Source organism: Limulus polyphemus, unplaced genomic scaffold, assembly GCF_000517525.1.
Source record: "Limulus polyphemus unplaced genomic scaffold, Limulus_polyphemus-2.1.2 Scaffold2475, whole genome shotgun sequence".
In the NCBI taxonomy this organism is placed as follows: Eukaryota; Metazoa; Arthropoda; class Merostomata; order Xiphosura; family Limulidae; genus Limulus; species Limulus polyphemus.
In genome coordinates, this window is record NW_013668085.1 from 82,135 (window position 1) to 98,208 (window position 16,074).

The window sequence follows — 16,074 nt, forward strand, 5'->3', positions numbered from 1 at the left end:
GGTGAAAGGAGGTTAAAAACGTAAAGTAACAAGTTAATTAATTATTTAAGTCCACTCGTACCGCTGAGCCACTGGGGGAGGGGGTTATAGACGTAAAGTAACAAGTTAATTAATTATTTAAGTCCACTCGTACCGCTGAGCCACTGGGGGAGGGGGTTATAGACGTAAAGTAACAAGTTAATTAATTATTTAAGTCCACTCGTACCGCTGAGCCTTTGGGGGAGGGGGTTATAGACGTAAAGTAACGAGTTAATTAATTATTTAAGTCCCCTCGTACCGCTGAGCCACTGGGGGAGGGGGGTTATAGACGTAAAGTAACAAGTTAATTAATTATTTAAGTCCACTCGTACCGCTGAGCCACTGGGGGAGGGGGTTATAGACGTAAAGTAACGAGTTAATTAATTATTTAAGTCCACTCGTACCGCTGAGCCACTGGGGGAGGGGGTTATAGACGTAAAGTAACGAGTTAATTGATTATTTAAGTCCACTCGTACCGCTGAGCCACTGGGGGAGGGGGGTTATGAACGTAAAGTAACGAGTTAATTAATTATTTAAGTCCACTCGAGATATGCTTTTTAATCAGATCAAATCAGTCGCCAAACACTGAGTCATACATTTTGACAGATATCGTCTATCTGATAGATGGTGATAAAACTAGCACATTTATAAAACGTCGTCGAGTTATCAGGGCTCGTCGAGGCGCGTTAGAACCCAGAAAATATTTCCTGCACTTTAAACTGTGGGTGCGTTAAAAGAGTGAGAGTCAATCTCTTAGTATGAATGGATAATGGGTCGTAGGGTGTTTCTGGCTGACTGCCTTCCGTCTGGTCTGTAGTTCAAAACAGATAGTTTTGGCAGCTTTGCCATAAATAAAAGCCCCCCAATGGCACAGTGGTATGTCTGCGAACTTTCAACGCTAGATACCGGGTTTCGATACCGGTGGTGGGCAGAGCACAGATAGCCCATTGTGTAGCTTTGTGCTTAATTCCAAACAAACGAACGTAAATAAATAAATAAATAAAAAAACAACCAGAACAACAATCTGTCGGATTTCAGCTTTTAGCAATTACAAAAGTTGGTAGTGAACTGAAAATCAGACGTAAAACAATTAATGGGATCTCGTTGTCGTTATTATTACTCATCAATTTTAGTGCAAAGTTACACAATAGGCTATCTGCGCTCTGTCCACTACGGGGAATCAAGCCCTGGATTTTAGCATTGAAAAATCGATGGGATTGGACCCAAGTGGAAACTCTGGTCTTCGCTTCTTTTAGCCTTTAATAAATCGCTTTGTTTCCCGGTGGATCAGCGGTCAGTTCACGGACTTACAACGCTAAAATCCGGGGCTCGATTCCTCGCGGTGAACAGAGCGCAAAGTAACCCATTATATAGCTTTGTGCTAAAAAAACAGATAAACCAATAAAAATGAGCTAAAAACCAATGAAACAGATAATCTGGAATTCATTACGCTTCTTCTATTCAAAATTTAAATTAGTAGACCTGTCAAAGCTAGTGAACTTGTAACGCGACCTTGTGGCTTGTTTCTAGACGATTCGGTTATCAACTAGTTTAAAGTTTGTAAAAACTCTATGCGTTTTTAGCACGTGGCTACGAGCGCGGACTTTGTGTCTATTACTTTTGCCTAAGGCTAGCTAGTTCTACCGTTTTCTTTCTTTTTTTTCACCTCGCATAACCGGTAATCTCACGCCATCTGTAGCTTGAGTGCCTTTACGGTGTGATAATATTAATGCTTTTGATTCAAGTTAAAAATATTCCGAGAATAAAAGACTCTTGATTTAATCCTACATTTTTTTAACGTATCTTATGTTATTGCTTATAAGTTATTAATGAACTGATCTGTTATTTAAAAGAATTAGATCGTGAAACGTAGTAAAATACTACAGAATGTCGTGTTTAAAAACTAAAAGGAAGTTAAAGTATACTAACGGAACGAGCTTTGTTCAATGATATTTTTTATGAAGCAACACACACACATAAAGAAATATGAAACTTCGAATAAGTGCTAGATACAAACCACGATTCCTAACTTTTGGAAGAATTAGACAGCGAATTTTTAAAAGTTTTCGAAGGTGGTTCCGGATATTGCGCAGTGGAAAGGTGGGGCTCATCACGAAGTCTTTAGGCTTCTTCCAAGTGAAGTAGAAAAAAAAAACAACAACTCGTGTTTTAATTAGCTAGCTAGCATATTGAGAAAAGAATCGGATAGGTAGAGAGATATTCAAGCTCACATGTATGATAAACTCAAGCGGCCAGGTATACTGAAATACAGCAGAAATAAAGAGAAATTGATAAGTATTTGAAGAAATGGAAAAGGTATGAATTAAAAAAATGATTTATTCCGGGAAATATTTGGTTTTTCCCTTAGTCGAGAGTGAAACGTGTTCGTCTGTAACTGAAACTGTTGTTATTAAGCGCAAAGCTAAACAAAGGGCTATCTGTGTTTTGCCCACCACGGGTATCAAAACCCGGTTCCTAGCGGTATAAGTCCGCTGACATACCTCTGTGCCACTGAGGGGGGGCATCTGAAACTGATTTGCTTAGGTGTTCAGAACAAAGAAGTTGAGACTCTTGATACAATGTTGAACAACGAAGGATGATGGACATAGGTGTGGCTTTTTAGAATGGCGTAGTTAGTAACGTTATCGGCTCGTGTTTGAACATTAGCCAATCACGTTGAGTGCGGTCACGTGATAGCTGTATTAAGTGGCACGCAGACCGGTATTGGCGAGTTCCCTCCGCGCCTTTACTAGTGAACGGAACGTCTTTCGCCGCCCCGCGCACAATTTTGGTCCTCTTTCAGTAACCACCAAAAGATTATAAGTTCGTTTGAATTCCAGCAGTATGGCCGAAAATAGAGCAACAAAATCCGGTTTTGCAGCAGAAGCCCACGGAAAGGTAAGTGTCCGCCAAGCAGAGACAGTGAGTTTACTCTTAAACCTAAAATGGACTTTTTACTATTTAGCCGGTCATGTATCCATACGCAGAGGCTTAAAACTTTTATACGGAATTGGGTAGCTTATCTCATAAAAGTTGTTATTCGAGCTGTTCATTATGTATATACAAATAACTGTTTCTTAGTAGGGAATATACTATTGTCGGTTAGGGTGATTTCATGGCCACTAATAGTAATAGCAGTACTTAGTTTGGAGTTGATGACTTACAAGCTGAGCTACAACTTACAAGTGTTAATTTCTAGTTCTAGCTAGGTAGTACATGTCGAGCTACAGGTCTTTACTTCTGGCTAGGTAGTACAAACAGAGCTACAGGTCTTTACGAAATGACCCATCCTCTTCAGCATCCCTAGCAAGTTCTTTTGTATGAAAGGCAAAGTTAATTCAAGTAAAATAAATGAATAATTCATGTTAATAGAAACCACAAACCTAATTTTGGCGTGTAATCCTAAGTAGAGTTGATAAAAAGTACAGTAACAGTTATTCAAGAAACTGATGATATAAACATGTTCTCAACCACTATATCTATCGTATCTCTATCTGACCGACGAGTCCGGGTATTATGCGAAAGGCCTCGTCGGCGCAGGATAAAGCAGATATAGTGTGGTTGACACATTGTATCACATTATTTTTTACTTTCACTCATAAGCACGAATAGTGGGATTGATCGTAACATTATAACGCCCCTACGGCTGAAAGGGCGAGCATGTTTAGCGGGACGGGGATTCGAACCCGCGACCCTCAGATTGCGAGTCAAGCGCCCTAACCACTTGGCCATGCCGGGCCCATAAGTACTTGGAATACTCTTCTAACTCGAAGTTTATAAAGATCACCAGGATACATCGAATGTTTTTTCCTAATAATATGTTTCTAGATATTTCTCAGAATTCTTGAAATGGTTATATGAAATATTTAAAGAAATGTTTGTAACCTGACCCCCTCGGATATGATTTAGTAATTGGAAAAATCCTTATCTCAAGTCTGGAAGATTTAGCCATTTGTAGAGTTTTATGATCTTAGCGCCATCTACTGGAATTTATATCAGCCACCTGAACACTTGTTGCATTCTGTGGTTGATTGACATATAGATTATGAAGAACTTTGAAGCTTATTTTTAATTGAACTGTTTGGATAGAAATAGTGTGAAGGTATATTAAGCTAATGAAGATATGATTCAATAAGGATAGTTTAAAACCAACGTGTGATTATTAACAAAAACAGTTACTGGACGTTGTAGTCTAACCACACTAAGCCCAACCCACAATTAGTTCAGCCAATCAGCTAAGAGGAACGTCTTTCCTGTCTCCTGCTGATTAAAGGAGAAGCAACCATACATGGATGTCATTTTGAGTGATCTATCTACACCTACGCAGTTTATTTATATAAACTTCGGGATGGACGTCATCTCAGAACTGACCATACGTGTTGGAAGCTTGCATCACAGATTAAAATAGCACTTTATGTGAACTTTTTTTTATGTTATGCTTTATGATATTTATTGTTTGATATATTTATATATAATTTAGGACTATTAAGTCTTCCCATCTTAGTTCTAATTACAAAGGCCTGCGATGGTTTTATTGTCTTGAACGTTTTACAAGTAATCCACTAAATACTGTACGCTGAATCCGAAAATGATATCCATTTTTCTCCGTCAGGTATAGATTTTTCACAAAACGTCATAACGAAATACATAAAAGAAAGACCACAACACGTAGTTTTGAGACTAAAAGACGTAGATTTCACTAACAAAATCAGGATGAATGAGGATGTATATTCGTTTGACATCAATGTTCTTCCATTTTCTTCAGTTTGTTTGTATTTTTTTTAACAAACATAATAATAAAAAATTTTAATTGTGGTAAACGAAATAATAATTTGATCTAAGTAAGAGTTTTTTTTTCCCTTCCCGATTTGTAAAAAAATCCTTACGTGATAGAAAAAAATTAATATTATTTTCCAAGTCTGCGTAGTTGAATTATGGAAAATCCGTTACTAAAACCAATACGACTTTTATGAAGTTTAACTTCGCAGGCCTGTATTATTAATGTGATTTACTTTTTAAAAATGTGTACGTGTTGAGGGTCTTGGAATTCCGTGACGTAAAAGAACTTGTTCGTGTAACTACCGGTCGACTTTATCCGAGGATGGTAACCTGAAGTCGTTATTTGATGACGATGTCTGATAACCAAACAAGTCGTCGTACATCATCATTATAATGTAGTTTGGTTGAATTACTTCATAGTACTTCAGCCTATTTTTTTGGATGATCTCAGAACCGTTACGCCTCCCTCACCCACCCACGTGGCTCAGTTGTAAGCCTGCAAATTTATTACAGCAAAAAAATCGGATTTCGATACCCGCTGTGGGCTTAGGCTTATCAAACGCAACCCAAACTTTAAGTCGATGGATCAAGTATCAAGCCCCCCAGTGGCACTGCGGTTTGTTTGCAGACTCTCAACGCTAGAAACCGGGTTTCGATACCCGTGGGGGGCATAGCACAGATAGCCCACTGTGTAGCTTTGTGCTTAACTACAAACAGAATTTTACTAGTGGTTAGTGTATCTGACTGTGAATCCTATGATTCGTGGTTAAAAACCTGTCGTCACAAAAAAGTTGGCGGAGGGTGCTGCAGATTAGCTTCCTTCCTTATAGTCTATCAGTTTAAAATTAGGTCATGCGCTGATAATTCTTTTCGTAGCTTTGTGTGAAAATTTTGAGGCAAACAAACATATTTGTTATGATAGAAGTCTCAACCGCTTCAGTGATACTTGCGCCCGGCATCTTTCATACAGAATAAGTATACAACACGAAAATATCTGTATCGTATTTGTTCCGGATTTGAAGCCTACATTTAAATGTTACATATAAAATATAATTGTGACGGCATAATAACAGTAATAAAAAAACAGTGTTTCAATGCTGTGAGTCTCAACAGTTACATAGTTCATTTTGTGTATAATGTAGATTCTGACTCGTTCATCACAACAATTCCGGATCTCACCTGAATAACATTGTTGTTAATGTAGATTCCGACTCGTTTCGTCACAACAATCCCGAGTCATAGTTGAAAGCTGTTGTTTACAAAGTAATTCCTAATGTTTTAATTCTATTATTACCGATAAATTTAAGAGATCTGTACGAAGTTGGTTGGGAAAAAAGGTGAAGAAACTTATTGTGCTTTTTTTGAAGACTTTTTTTCCATTGCTGAATAGTTGTTATAAAGAAGTAAGTTATTAGCCAACATGGATTACATAAAAAATGAAGTAATAGATCTAATCCTGGTGGGGTCCTTCATGTACATTGTAGCTTAATATGAGTTTGGTTTTTTTGAATTTCGCACAAAACTACACGAGGGCTATCTGCTCTAGCCGTCCCTAATTTAGCAGTGCAAGACTAGAGAGAAGGCAGCTAGTCATCACCACCCACCGCCAACTCTTGGGCTACTCTTTTACCAACGAATAGTGGGATTGACCGTTACATTATGACACCCCCACGGCTGAAAGGGCGAGCATGTTTGGTGTGACGGGGATTCGAACCCGCAGATTGCGAGTCGAGTGCCCTAACCACCTGGCCAGCTTAATATGAGATGTGTTTCTTATCGTTGTTGTTGTTTGTTATTAAACACAAAGGGCTATCTGTGCTCTGCCCACACGGGTATCGAAACCCGATTTCTAGCGGTATAAGTCCGCAGACATATTGCTATACTACTAGGGGGGGGGGCGTGTTTCTTAAAGTTATTATACACCAATAACACCTCCTAAAATGCTCCCCTAAATCTAATCATGGCGGGATACTTTTATGTATATTTTGAGATGTGTTTATTAAAGTTAAGAGTATAAACAGTAACCGAAGAAAGTATCCTAAGAGAATAAATCTTTTCAACTTTCTTTCTTTCCGGATATCGTATTTCCTCTTTTCTTCCACTTCCTGCTATGAAGGCTTCCTTTGTAAATGTTTCAACTCATTATGTCCGTTGACGGTCAACTAGAGTGTTGTAGAGAATGAGTTTTTTTTTTATCTTATTCTTGGAAGCAGTGGTACATGAAAAAAATATCCCTAGCAAATGACCTTGATAACTGAGAATGCTCCATTATAACAACAAAAAGGGGGTGAAACTTCAGGTCCTCTACACTTGTGTTTCTACAACAGGCAGTTGCTGTCCATTTAACTAAGTTTCATCATGAATATTCTACCTAAACATTCTATCACAAAAAAAAAGGTGTGTGTGTGTGGGGTGGGGGGGGGGTTGTAAAACTAAATAGTAAGTACTGAAAGTGAGGATCGTTGATCAAAGAAAGCTTGTTACACCTTTGCTTTAAAAACGTAGCAGCGAAGGAAAGAGTTTGAATCTAACAGTTTAACGGATCCAACTGTTAAGTAAGATTAAAGAAATATTGTGGATAATACCAAAGATAACATTAGGATTTATAGAATAGAATGTGAATGTGGTATTATTTATATTATCAAAACCAAAAGAATTTTAAACTACAGATTGCAGGAACATAAAGGGTGCGTAAAAAACAATGAAATAGAAATTTAAGCTGTAACAGAACACACACAAACAACCAACACGAGCTGGAACTACTGTCTTAGCGCAACCTGATAATGTTATAGCTTTGAATATCTGGGAATAACTGGAAATAATAAATTAAAAAAAAGTATTAAGTCGAGAGAAGGGCCAACATATCACTTAACTGATTAAATGGAGGCCATTGACGTATTTAATAAACATTTTTTAATTGTGTAAACATAAAACGATTTATTTTAATCATTTATTTATTTATTTTTCCATTATGTTTAGTTAAAGTTGATATAGTTGTGTTAGACACACATCGTAATATGTTTAGCATATTGCTTTCTTTGTGTATATTTTAGTTAAATAATCAATATTACAGCTATTTATTGTAGGATTCAGATATTTATTTAATTCCTTCTTTATCATTTTGTGTCTTCGTTAACATTAGTTTTTCGTTGAATTCTTGGTAATTTATCTCGGATGCTAGGCCTCTGTCAAGTTACCCTGTAAGAGCCGTTTAATGAGTTTTTTTTGGTCATAAACCGTTTTTACATACAAAGTTTTCCTTATACAATATCGTACAGATGTCACATTAAGTCTACGACAGTACTTAAACATAACAAGTTTTATCATTTAAAATTTTTTATTATTATCATACTTTTATTATAGAGATTGCACCGTATCTTTAACTGATGAAACAATACACTCTGATCTTTATAAAAGTGAGAACTTAAGAAAACAATATATAAATAGTATACACATCATCAGGCTGGTTTTTAGTTTTGATCTAAGACTAAAGTACCTATTAAAATGTAGCTTTTTCACTTTCTTAGACAGTTCAAAATGATCTTTCATTGTGTATTCAACCATTAGCAGAACAGTGTTCCAAAGCTATACGTGGTTATGGACATCTATACGAGAAACTATAGGCCTAATCATGGGCGCCCGCAGGAAGGAGCAAGAGTGGGCACTTACATTTCACAGAAAATTACACGTATTATGAAACTAACTATTCTTAGTACTTTTTATTAACACTGTAAATTTATGTTTGCGTTTAAGCAAATTTAAATATTATTTTAGTATGTTGACTTACACTGTAAAAGCTGATCCCCTACATACATCCTTTGAATCCCCCCTAAAAATATTTCAGTGGGCGCCCATGGGCCTAATTTTACGTCCTTCTGTACTTACATTATAAAACTATAAGCCTTATTGGACGTCCTTCTTTACTTACATTACGAAACTATAAGCCTAACTGGATATTCTTCGTTATGTACTTTAGAAAACTATAAGCCTTATTGGACGTCCTTCTTTACTTACATTATGAAACTATAAACCTAACTGGATATCCTTCGTTTTGTACTTTAGAAAACTATAGGCCTTATTGGACGTCCTTCTTTACTTACATTAGGAAACTATAAACCTAACTGGATATCCTTCGTTATGTACTTTAGAAAACTATAGGCTTTATTGAACGTCTTCTTCACTTACATTATGAAACTATAAGCCTAACTGGATATCCTTCGTTATGCACTTTAGAAAACTATAGGCCTTATTGGACGTCCTTCTTTACTTACATTATGAAACTATAAGCCTAACTGGATATCCTTCTTTCTGTACTTTAGAAAACTATAGACTTTATTGGACGTCCCTTAGAAATTCCATACAAAATACCTGGATTATGTTTAAAAAATTTAATAAACACATCAGTAACTTTGTTTCTTCAGTCTTTGTAGGATCGTTTTCTAACATCCCAAACTTTCTATTGCCATTTAAAATTTTAATTTTATAGTGTTTTTATGTACAGTTATCATTCCATTACTGTAGCATTTTCATTCTGTTCTTCATCGCTATTATTTCCTTTTTATCAGTATTATAGGGTTTATTCCTAAAATTATAATCGATAGATAATAATAATAAAGTTATTCCGCTTATTTGAATTCCAATACTATTTAATTAATTTAATAGCGCTAGTATGTTCTTTTCAATTGCATTCATTAATTATAATTATTAGACTGATTAATAAAAGCATTATATCCTTGACCTTTTTATTTAATCTGTTAAATTTATCTAAATGCTATTATTTACCTTAATCTTAACAGACTAAAACTAGAGCTAACCAAATGTGTTTAATAACAAGATTATTATATCCTTCCAACAGTGGAGGCATTGTTTTCATTCCTGTGTGTAGTATATTAACAAAATAACTCGAAAAATTTACATCTAATTTTGATTACATTTGGAACAAAGGTTGAGTGTTCCCTAAGGACCAGTTATTTAACTTTTGGTGAGTGTAGCTTAAAGATCAACGCCACAACAAAGGGTAACCGCTTTCGTTATAATGGTAGCAAATTGGTATGTTCAAAATCGGTCAAGATTCGAGAAGAAATTGAGATACAAAGATGATCTGGGCATTTTGAGGGTGGTAAATTAATTGTTTGGTGGTCAATAAGAGGGGCGGTTAGTTGCACCCTCTGAGACGTCATTTTGTCACTAAATTTGAAATATATATATATGTATATGCACAAGCCGAATCAATTCTTGAGATCCTTTTCTACCAATCAGGTAGATCTCTAGGACCTTGTGCAATGCCAGTAAAATTGTGGTAATTTCATTTATAAGTTTACCACCAGTTGTAAAAAATCTCATACGAGATGTCGCTTGCATCTGATTGAACAAAACGTTGGCTGTTATTTTTTAAAACATGTAACTGATTTATTAATTAATTAATTATTATTCAAATGATTACTGCTGTTACAAGAAAAGGTTTTAAAACTTATATAATTATCGAAAGTGTAATTGTGAAACTAATTTTATTTAATTATTAATAAAATCTTTTGAGTGAAAGTAAAAACGAGTGTATAATAATTGGTCAACCACATTATATCTGCTACTTTCAATGACGACGAGGCCTTTCGTTCTATACTAGGGCTCTTCAAGTTAGGTGATTAATAGGCGATGTTTTATCTTTTCCGAGTAATAATACAATTTAGAACAGAACATCCCGACAGAAAAGAACCATTTAGTTTATCAAAGCTGTTATTGCACACCCACCCTTCAAAAAAGTAACAATTTAAGCCCACCCTTTATTTCTCAAGCCTTCACTACTGCCGAAATTATAATGAAGGTTCATAATCAAACTTGTATAATTTCAAGAGATCGTAAGACAGGAGCCTCGAACATATTCTAGCTACCAGTAATTTAAATGACATAATCTAAACTTTACTTATTTTTGCAGATAAAGAAAAAATTTGACTCCCAGCTGGCAGGAAGGATGCTGGAATGGGTGAAAGAAGTGACCGGACTGGACATTAATACAAATGGAGAATGGGGCGAGTTTCATAAGACTCTGAAGGACGGTCAAGTGCTATGCAGGTAATAATATTTAGGCCTTTTTCTGTAACCCATATAAGACCCCTAGCTTTCTATATTTTTGGTTTTCAAATCTTTCATTGTGACGATAGGGTCTTCAAAAACATCCTAAACAAATCTTTATTAACTGCAAATTACTAGATCAGTAAAATGAGTCTATTTTTGTTACAGAATAAGGCCTAAGTAAAAACCAATCATTATTGCCTGCATAGAATTTGACTGATGAAAGCTAGGGGGTCTTATATGGGTTACAGAAAAAGGCCTAAATAAAAAACAATCATTATTGCCTGCATAGAATTTGACTGATGAAAGCTAGGGGTCTTATATGGGTTACAGAAAAAGGCCTAAATAAAAAAACAACCATTATTGCCTGCACAGAATTTGACTGATGAAAGCTAGGGGTCTTATATGGGTTACAGAAAAAGGCCTAAATAAAAAAACAACCATTATTGCCTGCCTGCATAGAATTTGACTGAATTAAGTTTGTTTGTTTGTCACGGGGAAGGGGGAGAGAAGTTGGAAAAATTTACAAAATAAGGTTAACTACGCAAATTCTAAAGGAACTTCTGTAAAACCACATTGTTACTGAAATTATACTCTATCGTGCATAGGGGGTCAGGGACTGAACCCGGATTTCAACGTTATAAAACTTAGAATGCCTCTAAAAAATTACAGGATACGATACTTACATAGGAGGACCATGGAAAGCACACAAGAAATTATACAATCAAGGGAAACACTAACCAAAGTCTGTTGAGAAAAACGGCCGATAGATGGCACAATAATCAAATGCTGAATTGAAGTAAACTATATTTCTCGGGGAGATTAAAATGAATCAAACCTTGAATGAGTCCCCTTATTTTGAGGACGAAATTCGCTCCCGAACCCCATCCCTCGTGAGTCAGTGGTAACCTTGAGCGCTAGTAATGGTAAATTTCGGGGATAGATTCCCGCGGAAGCCAAAACACAAACCATTCAATATTTTTTAGAATTTGTTTTGTACTTGTTTCACAGACTCATCAATGCTCTTCAGCCCAACACCATTCCGGAGAAGAAAATAAACAATACTTCCATGGCTTTCAAGCAGATGGAGAATATTAATTATTTTCTAGATGCCGCACAAAAACTTGGCGTGCCTAGTCAAGAATCCTTTCAAACCGTGGATTTGTGGGAACAACAAAACCTTGCTTCTGTTGTCACTTGTCTCGAGTCCCTCGCAAGAAAGGTGAGTGACTTACCTAATCCAGAATATACTGGTCTTTGCTTGGCTTCAAGTGACTTAGCAAATCTTAAGGTTTTGGTGTTTTATATATACTAGTTAAAAGGCCCGTGATTGGTTATTCTATTTCTTTCGCATTACCTAATTCGTAGATCTCCGCAAAAGGTGTGTTGCATAGGATAACACAAAAGAAAAAGGCTTATGACGTTGTTTTATTTTTGGGGTGCAGTTTCGTTTTGTTTGACGTAGCTGAATTCTGTGCGAATTATATATATGCCTTGTGTTTCTTGCGGAACTTTGTTTCCAGGTTCAGGAACTGATGGTCATCATGCAGGAGTTTTGTTAGGATTAAAAGTCAGTTTAGTAGACAAGAACTGACGATCGTCATACAGGAGTTTTGTTAGGATTAAAAGTTAGTTTAGTAGACGAGAACTGACGATCGGCATACAGGAGTTTTGTTAAGATTAAAAGTCAGTTTAGTAGACGAAAACTGACGATCGTTATACAGGAGTTTTGTTAGGATTAAAAGTCAGTTTAGTAGACGAGAACTGACGATCGTCATACATTTATGTTTAGTAAACATAAAACATATAGTAAAACTTTTGTTAATTTTATTCACAAAGTTTCACCTGGTTTACCTGACATCATCATTTTAAAAAAACATAATTATTTCTAATATATCTCTCTCTTATTGCGGATTTTTATACAGGGCTCCAAATTTGGGCAAAAGGCCATAGGACCCAAAGAATCTGAAGGGAATGTCAGAGAATGGACTGAGGAGCAGTTGAAAGCCGGAGACACCGTTATCAGTCTGCAGTATGGCTCTAACAGAGGAGCGAATGCCAGCGGAATTAACTTTGGAAACACGCGACATATGTAGATCCCAAACGAACCAATGAAATATCAATTATCACAATTCTTTCGCAAAGACAAATATATCATTATAAGGATACTTGGGATTTCTATTTTCTCTTGCTTTCGTTTGATTGTTTTTAATAAGCTTAAGATTTTTAAACAACACAACAAAAAATTAAAACAGTTGTGAAAATTGTGCCCAAATTGTTTACGAGCAGTATTGTCTAATATTTGGGCGAGTTGTTGAGAAATAACGAAAACATTTCGTCATTAAATAAATTATTTTCTTATATATATTTTCAGCTTTAAATAAATTGTCACTAGTTATTTTTATTATCTTGTGTTTTTTGTGTTAATTCGATATTTTTAGTGGGTCTGTGTTTATAAGAAAAGTTTCCCTGTGTTATTTTTAGACTATGTGCCATTGTTTAGCTGAGGAGCGACGATTGATCCAAACATAAATAAATATTTTGTATAAATTGGGTTCAAAAATAAATATATTGTACCATAAGTTTTGTAAGATATACCAAGTTCCGTATTTAAGGGACCAAATTAGTAATCTTGTGTTAGGTTTCGATTGCTGCGCCATCTGCTGGTTTAATAAATAAATTCACGATTTACGCCCCCTTCCGTTGATAAATTGCTGTGTCGGTTACTTGTGCTTGTTACCTATTGTAATGTATCTTGTTTTTAATAAACTTTATAAAGCTGAAGATTAATTAGTGAATTGTTTGAATTATTTAATAAATTTTGTAATTTTTGTTTTTCATACATTTATTTTATCTATTTCCGCGTGGTCTGATGATTAAATGATATTTTCACTCAAACGTACACCAGGTATTTCTGCTCGTAGCTGTTTCTAAGATTGCACTAACAGACTAAATGGAAGTCAAGAGCAGTCAACTTTTAGACTAACTTTGATCAAATAGTAGGATTTGAACTTCATTCTTATAGTGTGGCCCAAAAGTGCGCAACGGGGCTCGAACCATTGACTTTCAGATTCACTGTCCGGGCGTGCACGTTAATTACGTGACCACGCTCGGTCGTTGTCCCAGGGGACAAAGAATATTTTATCTGAAACAATGACCAGAGATTAATTATATCAACAACTGCCCTTTCCAATATAAGTGGACAGCGGTAAGTCTTCGGATTTACAACGCTACAATCGGGCGTTTGATTCCTCCTTCGTGGACACAAGGATAGTCCGGTGTGGCTTTGCTATAACAAAACACACACTTATTATGTCCCCCAGTGGCACAGCGGTTTCGATACCCGTGGTGGGCAGAGCATAGATCCCTGTACATAGTTCCCTCAGTTCCATCATGTTTTAGCCCATACTGCATCAAATAAGCCCATATTAACATTGTTCTCATCAGTTTTAATGTTCTCTGCGCTTCCTTTGCTTTCTATCAAAGCGTTCTTCCTATTACATTCCGAGTTGTTCGGAGGTGACTCGCCAGTAAGTATGAGGGCTTATAACGCTAAAATCCGGGATTCGATAACTCATCGTTTAGCTTTATGGTTAACAACAAACGCTACAAGTTTTGTTTTGTACGTAGAATAAATTGAACTATATATATATATATATTTAAAACCTACTAATAATTTCGGTTGATTCAAAAACAAAACTTTTAAAAGTCAAAATATCGCTATTTTCCTTAGGGGGAAAACTTTGATGACCTACACGTCCGGGGGTCACCGAATAAGAATAAAGTTCACCAAAATACATTTTGAATTTATATTATTTGAAGACATCCTACTGATGGTGAAGTCTCCTACGACTGAGGGCTCATTAAGCTATAATTCAGAGCTTAATCCCCATACTAAAACAAAACAAAGCTACGACATTAGTAATGGTGTAAGTCAAAGGGTACGAAATACACAGTGAAGTTTGTTACAAGTAACAAATATTTCCGACTTAAATTTAACCTTTCTAGCTTAACACCTTTTAATTATAAAGTAGAATTTCAAGTAATAATTTTATTTTTTCAAATTCCTCTTACTGGCAAGGTCTAATTTACGTATTCGAGACATCCTGTGAGATTATATATGTATAAGAATTCTCTAAAATAAAATTACGAAGCTGTTGTTAGCATTTAACGTTCGTAAAGGTAGTTCGATATCAAATCGTCAAAATTCTCGTCTTTTCTCATACAGATCTCGTAAAGTCTCGAGTTTTGTTTAGAAATGCTCCAAAGGAAGTTACCGAATTTCAGCACATAGAAAATCGAAATCCAATGAATAGGTCTAAGATATAATCAAAAGATGGAGAACCTTAGTTTTGAATGATTACCGATAAAAATCCAACATGGTTAGATAAAATAATATTTACAAATGTTAAATTATACACGCATATTTATTACTTAAAATGTCTGTATTAAAAACCTGAATTAGCGCCATCTATTTTGGATTTTATAAACTAAAACTAGTTTCTTTTGAAATTTACAGAGAATAAATAGCTTGAAATTGAGGAAGTAATAATGACGCTTCTTACATGATTTTGTTTATTTCTTGTTAATTACAAATCTGCGTAATTATCTACGCGTGCTCTGTCCGTCGCGGGTATCGATACCCGATGTTTATCGTTATAATCTATCAGACTTAACGCTGAGCAACTTGGGGCAGAGGGTGGGGAGTCCTAAACGTATAGAATAAAGGTTTCTGTAATGTAGAAATAAAAATTGAAACGATCTTAACGTAGCCTAATGTTTACTCTTTACATTTACTGAAGCACATCTGACAGTTAAAACTGGTAAATTTTGATCTCATCTGACAGTTAAAACTGGTAAATTTTGATCTCATCTGACAGCTAAAACTGGTAAATGTTTATCTCATCTGACAGTTAAAATTGGTAAATTTTGATCTCACCTGACAGCTAAAACTGGTAAATGTTTATCTCATCTGACAGTTAAAATTGGTAAATTTTGATCTCATCTGACAGCTAAAACTGGTAAATGTTTATCTCATCTGACAGTTAAAATTGGTAAATTTTGATCTCACCTGACAGTTAAAACTGGTAAATTTTGATCTCATCTGACAGTTAAAACTGGTAAATTTTGATCTCATCTGACAGCAGCTAAAACTGGTAAATGTTTATCTCATCTGACAGTTAAAATTGGTAAATTTTGATCTCATCT

At 35.5% G+C, this 16,074-nt stretch overlaps 1 protein-coding gene across 1 annotated transcript; it reads left to right on the top strand.

The window, feature by feature from the left end:
- The first annotated feature begins 2,728 nt into the window (after positions 1-2,728).
- On the top strand, positions 2,729-13,656 carry LOC106467069 (myophilin-like). The gene is made up of 4 exons (XM_013927384.2): positions 2,729-2,916; positions 10,730-10,866; positions 11,878-12,088; positions 12,792-13,656. Exons 1-4 carry the CDS (start codon positions 2,863-2,865, stop codon positions 12,960-12,962), a joined length of 573 nt encoding a protein of 190 aa, XP_013782838.1. The 5' UTR covers positions 2,729-2,862; the 3' UTR covers positions 12,963-13,656.
- Positions 13,657-16,074: the final 2,418 nt, after the last annotated feature.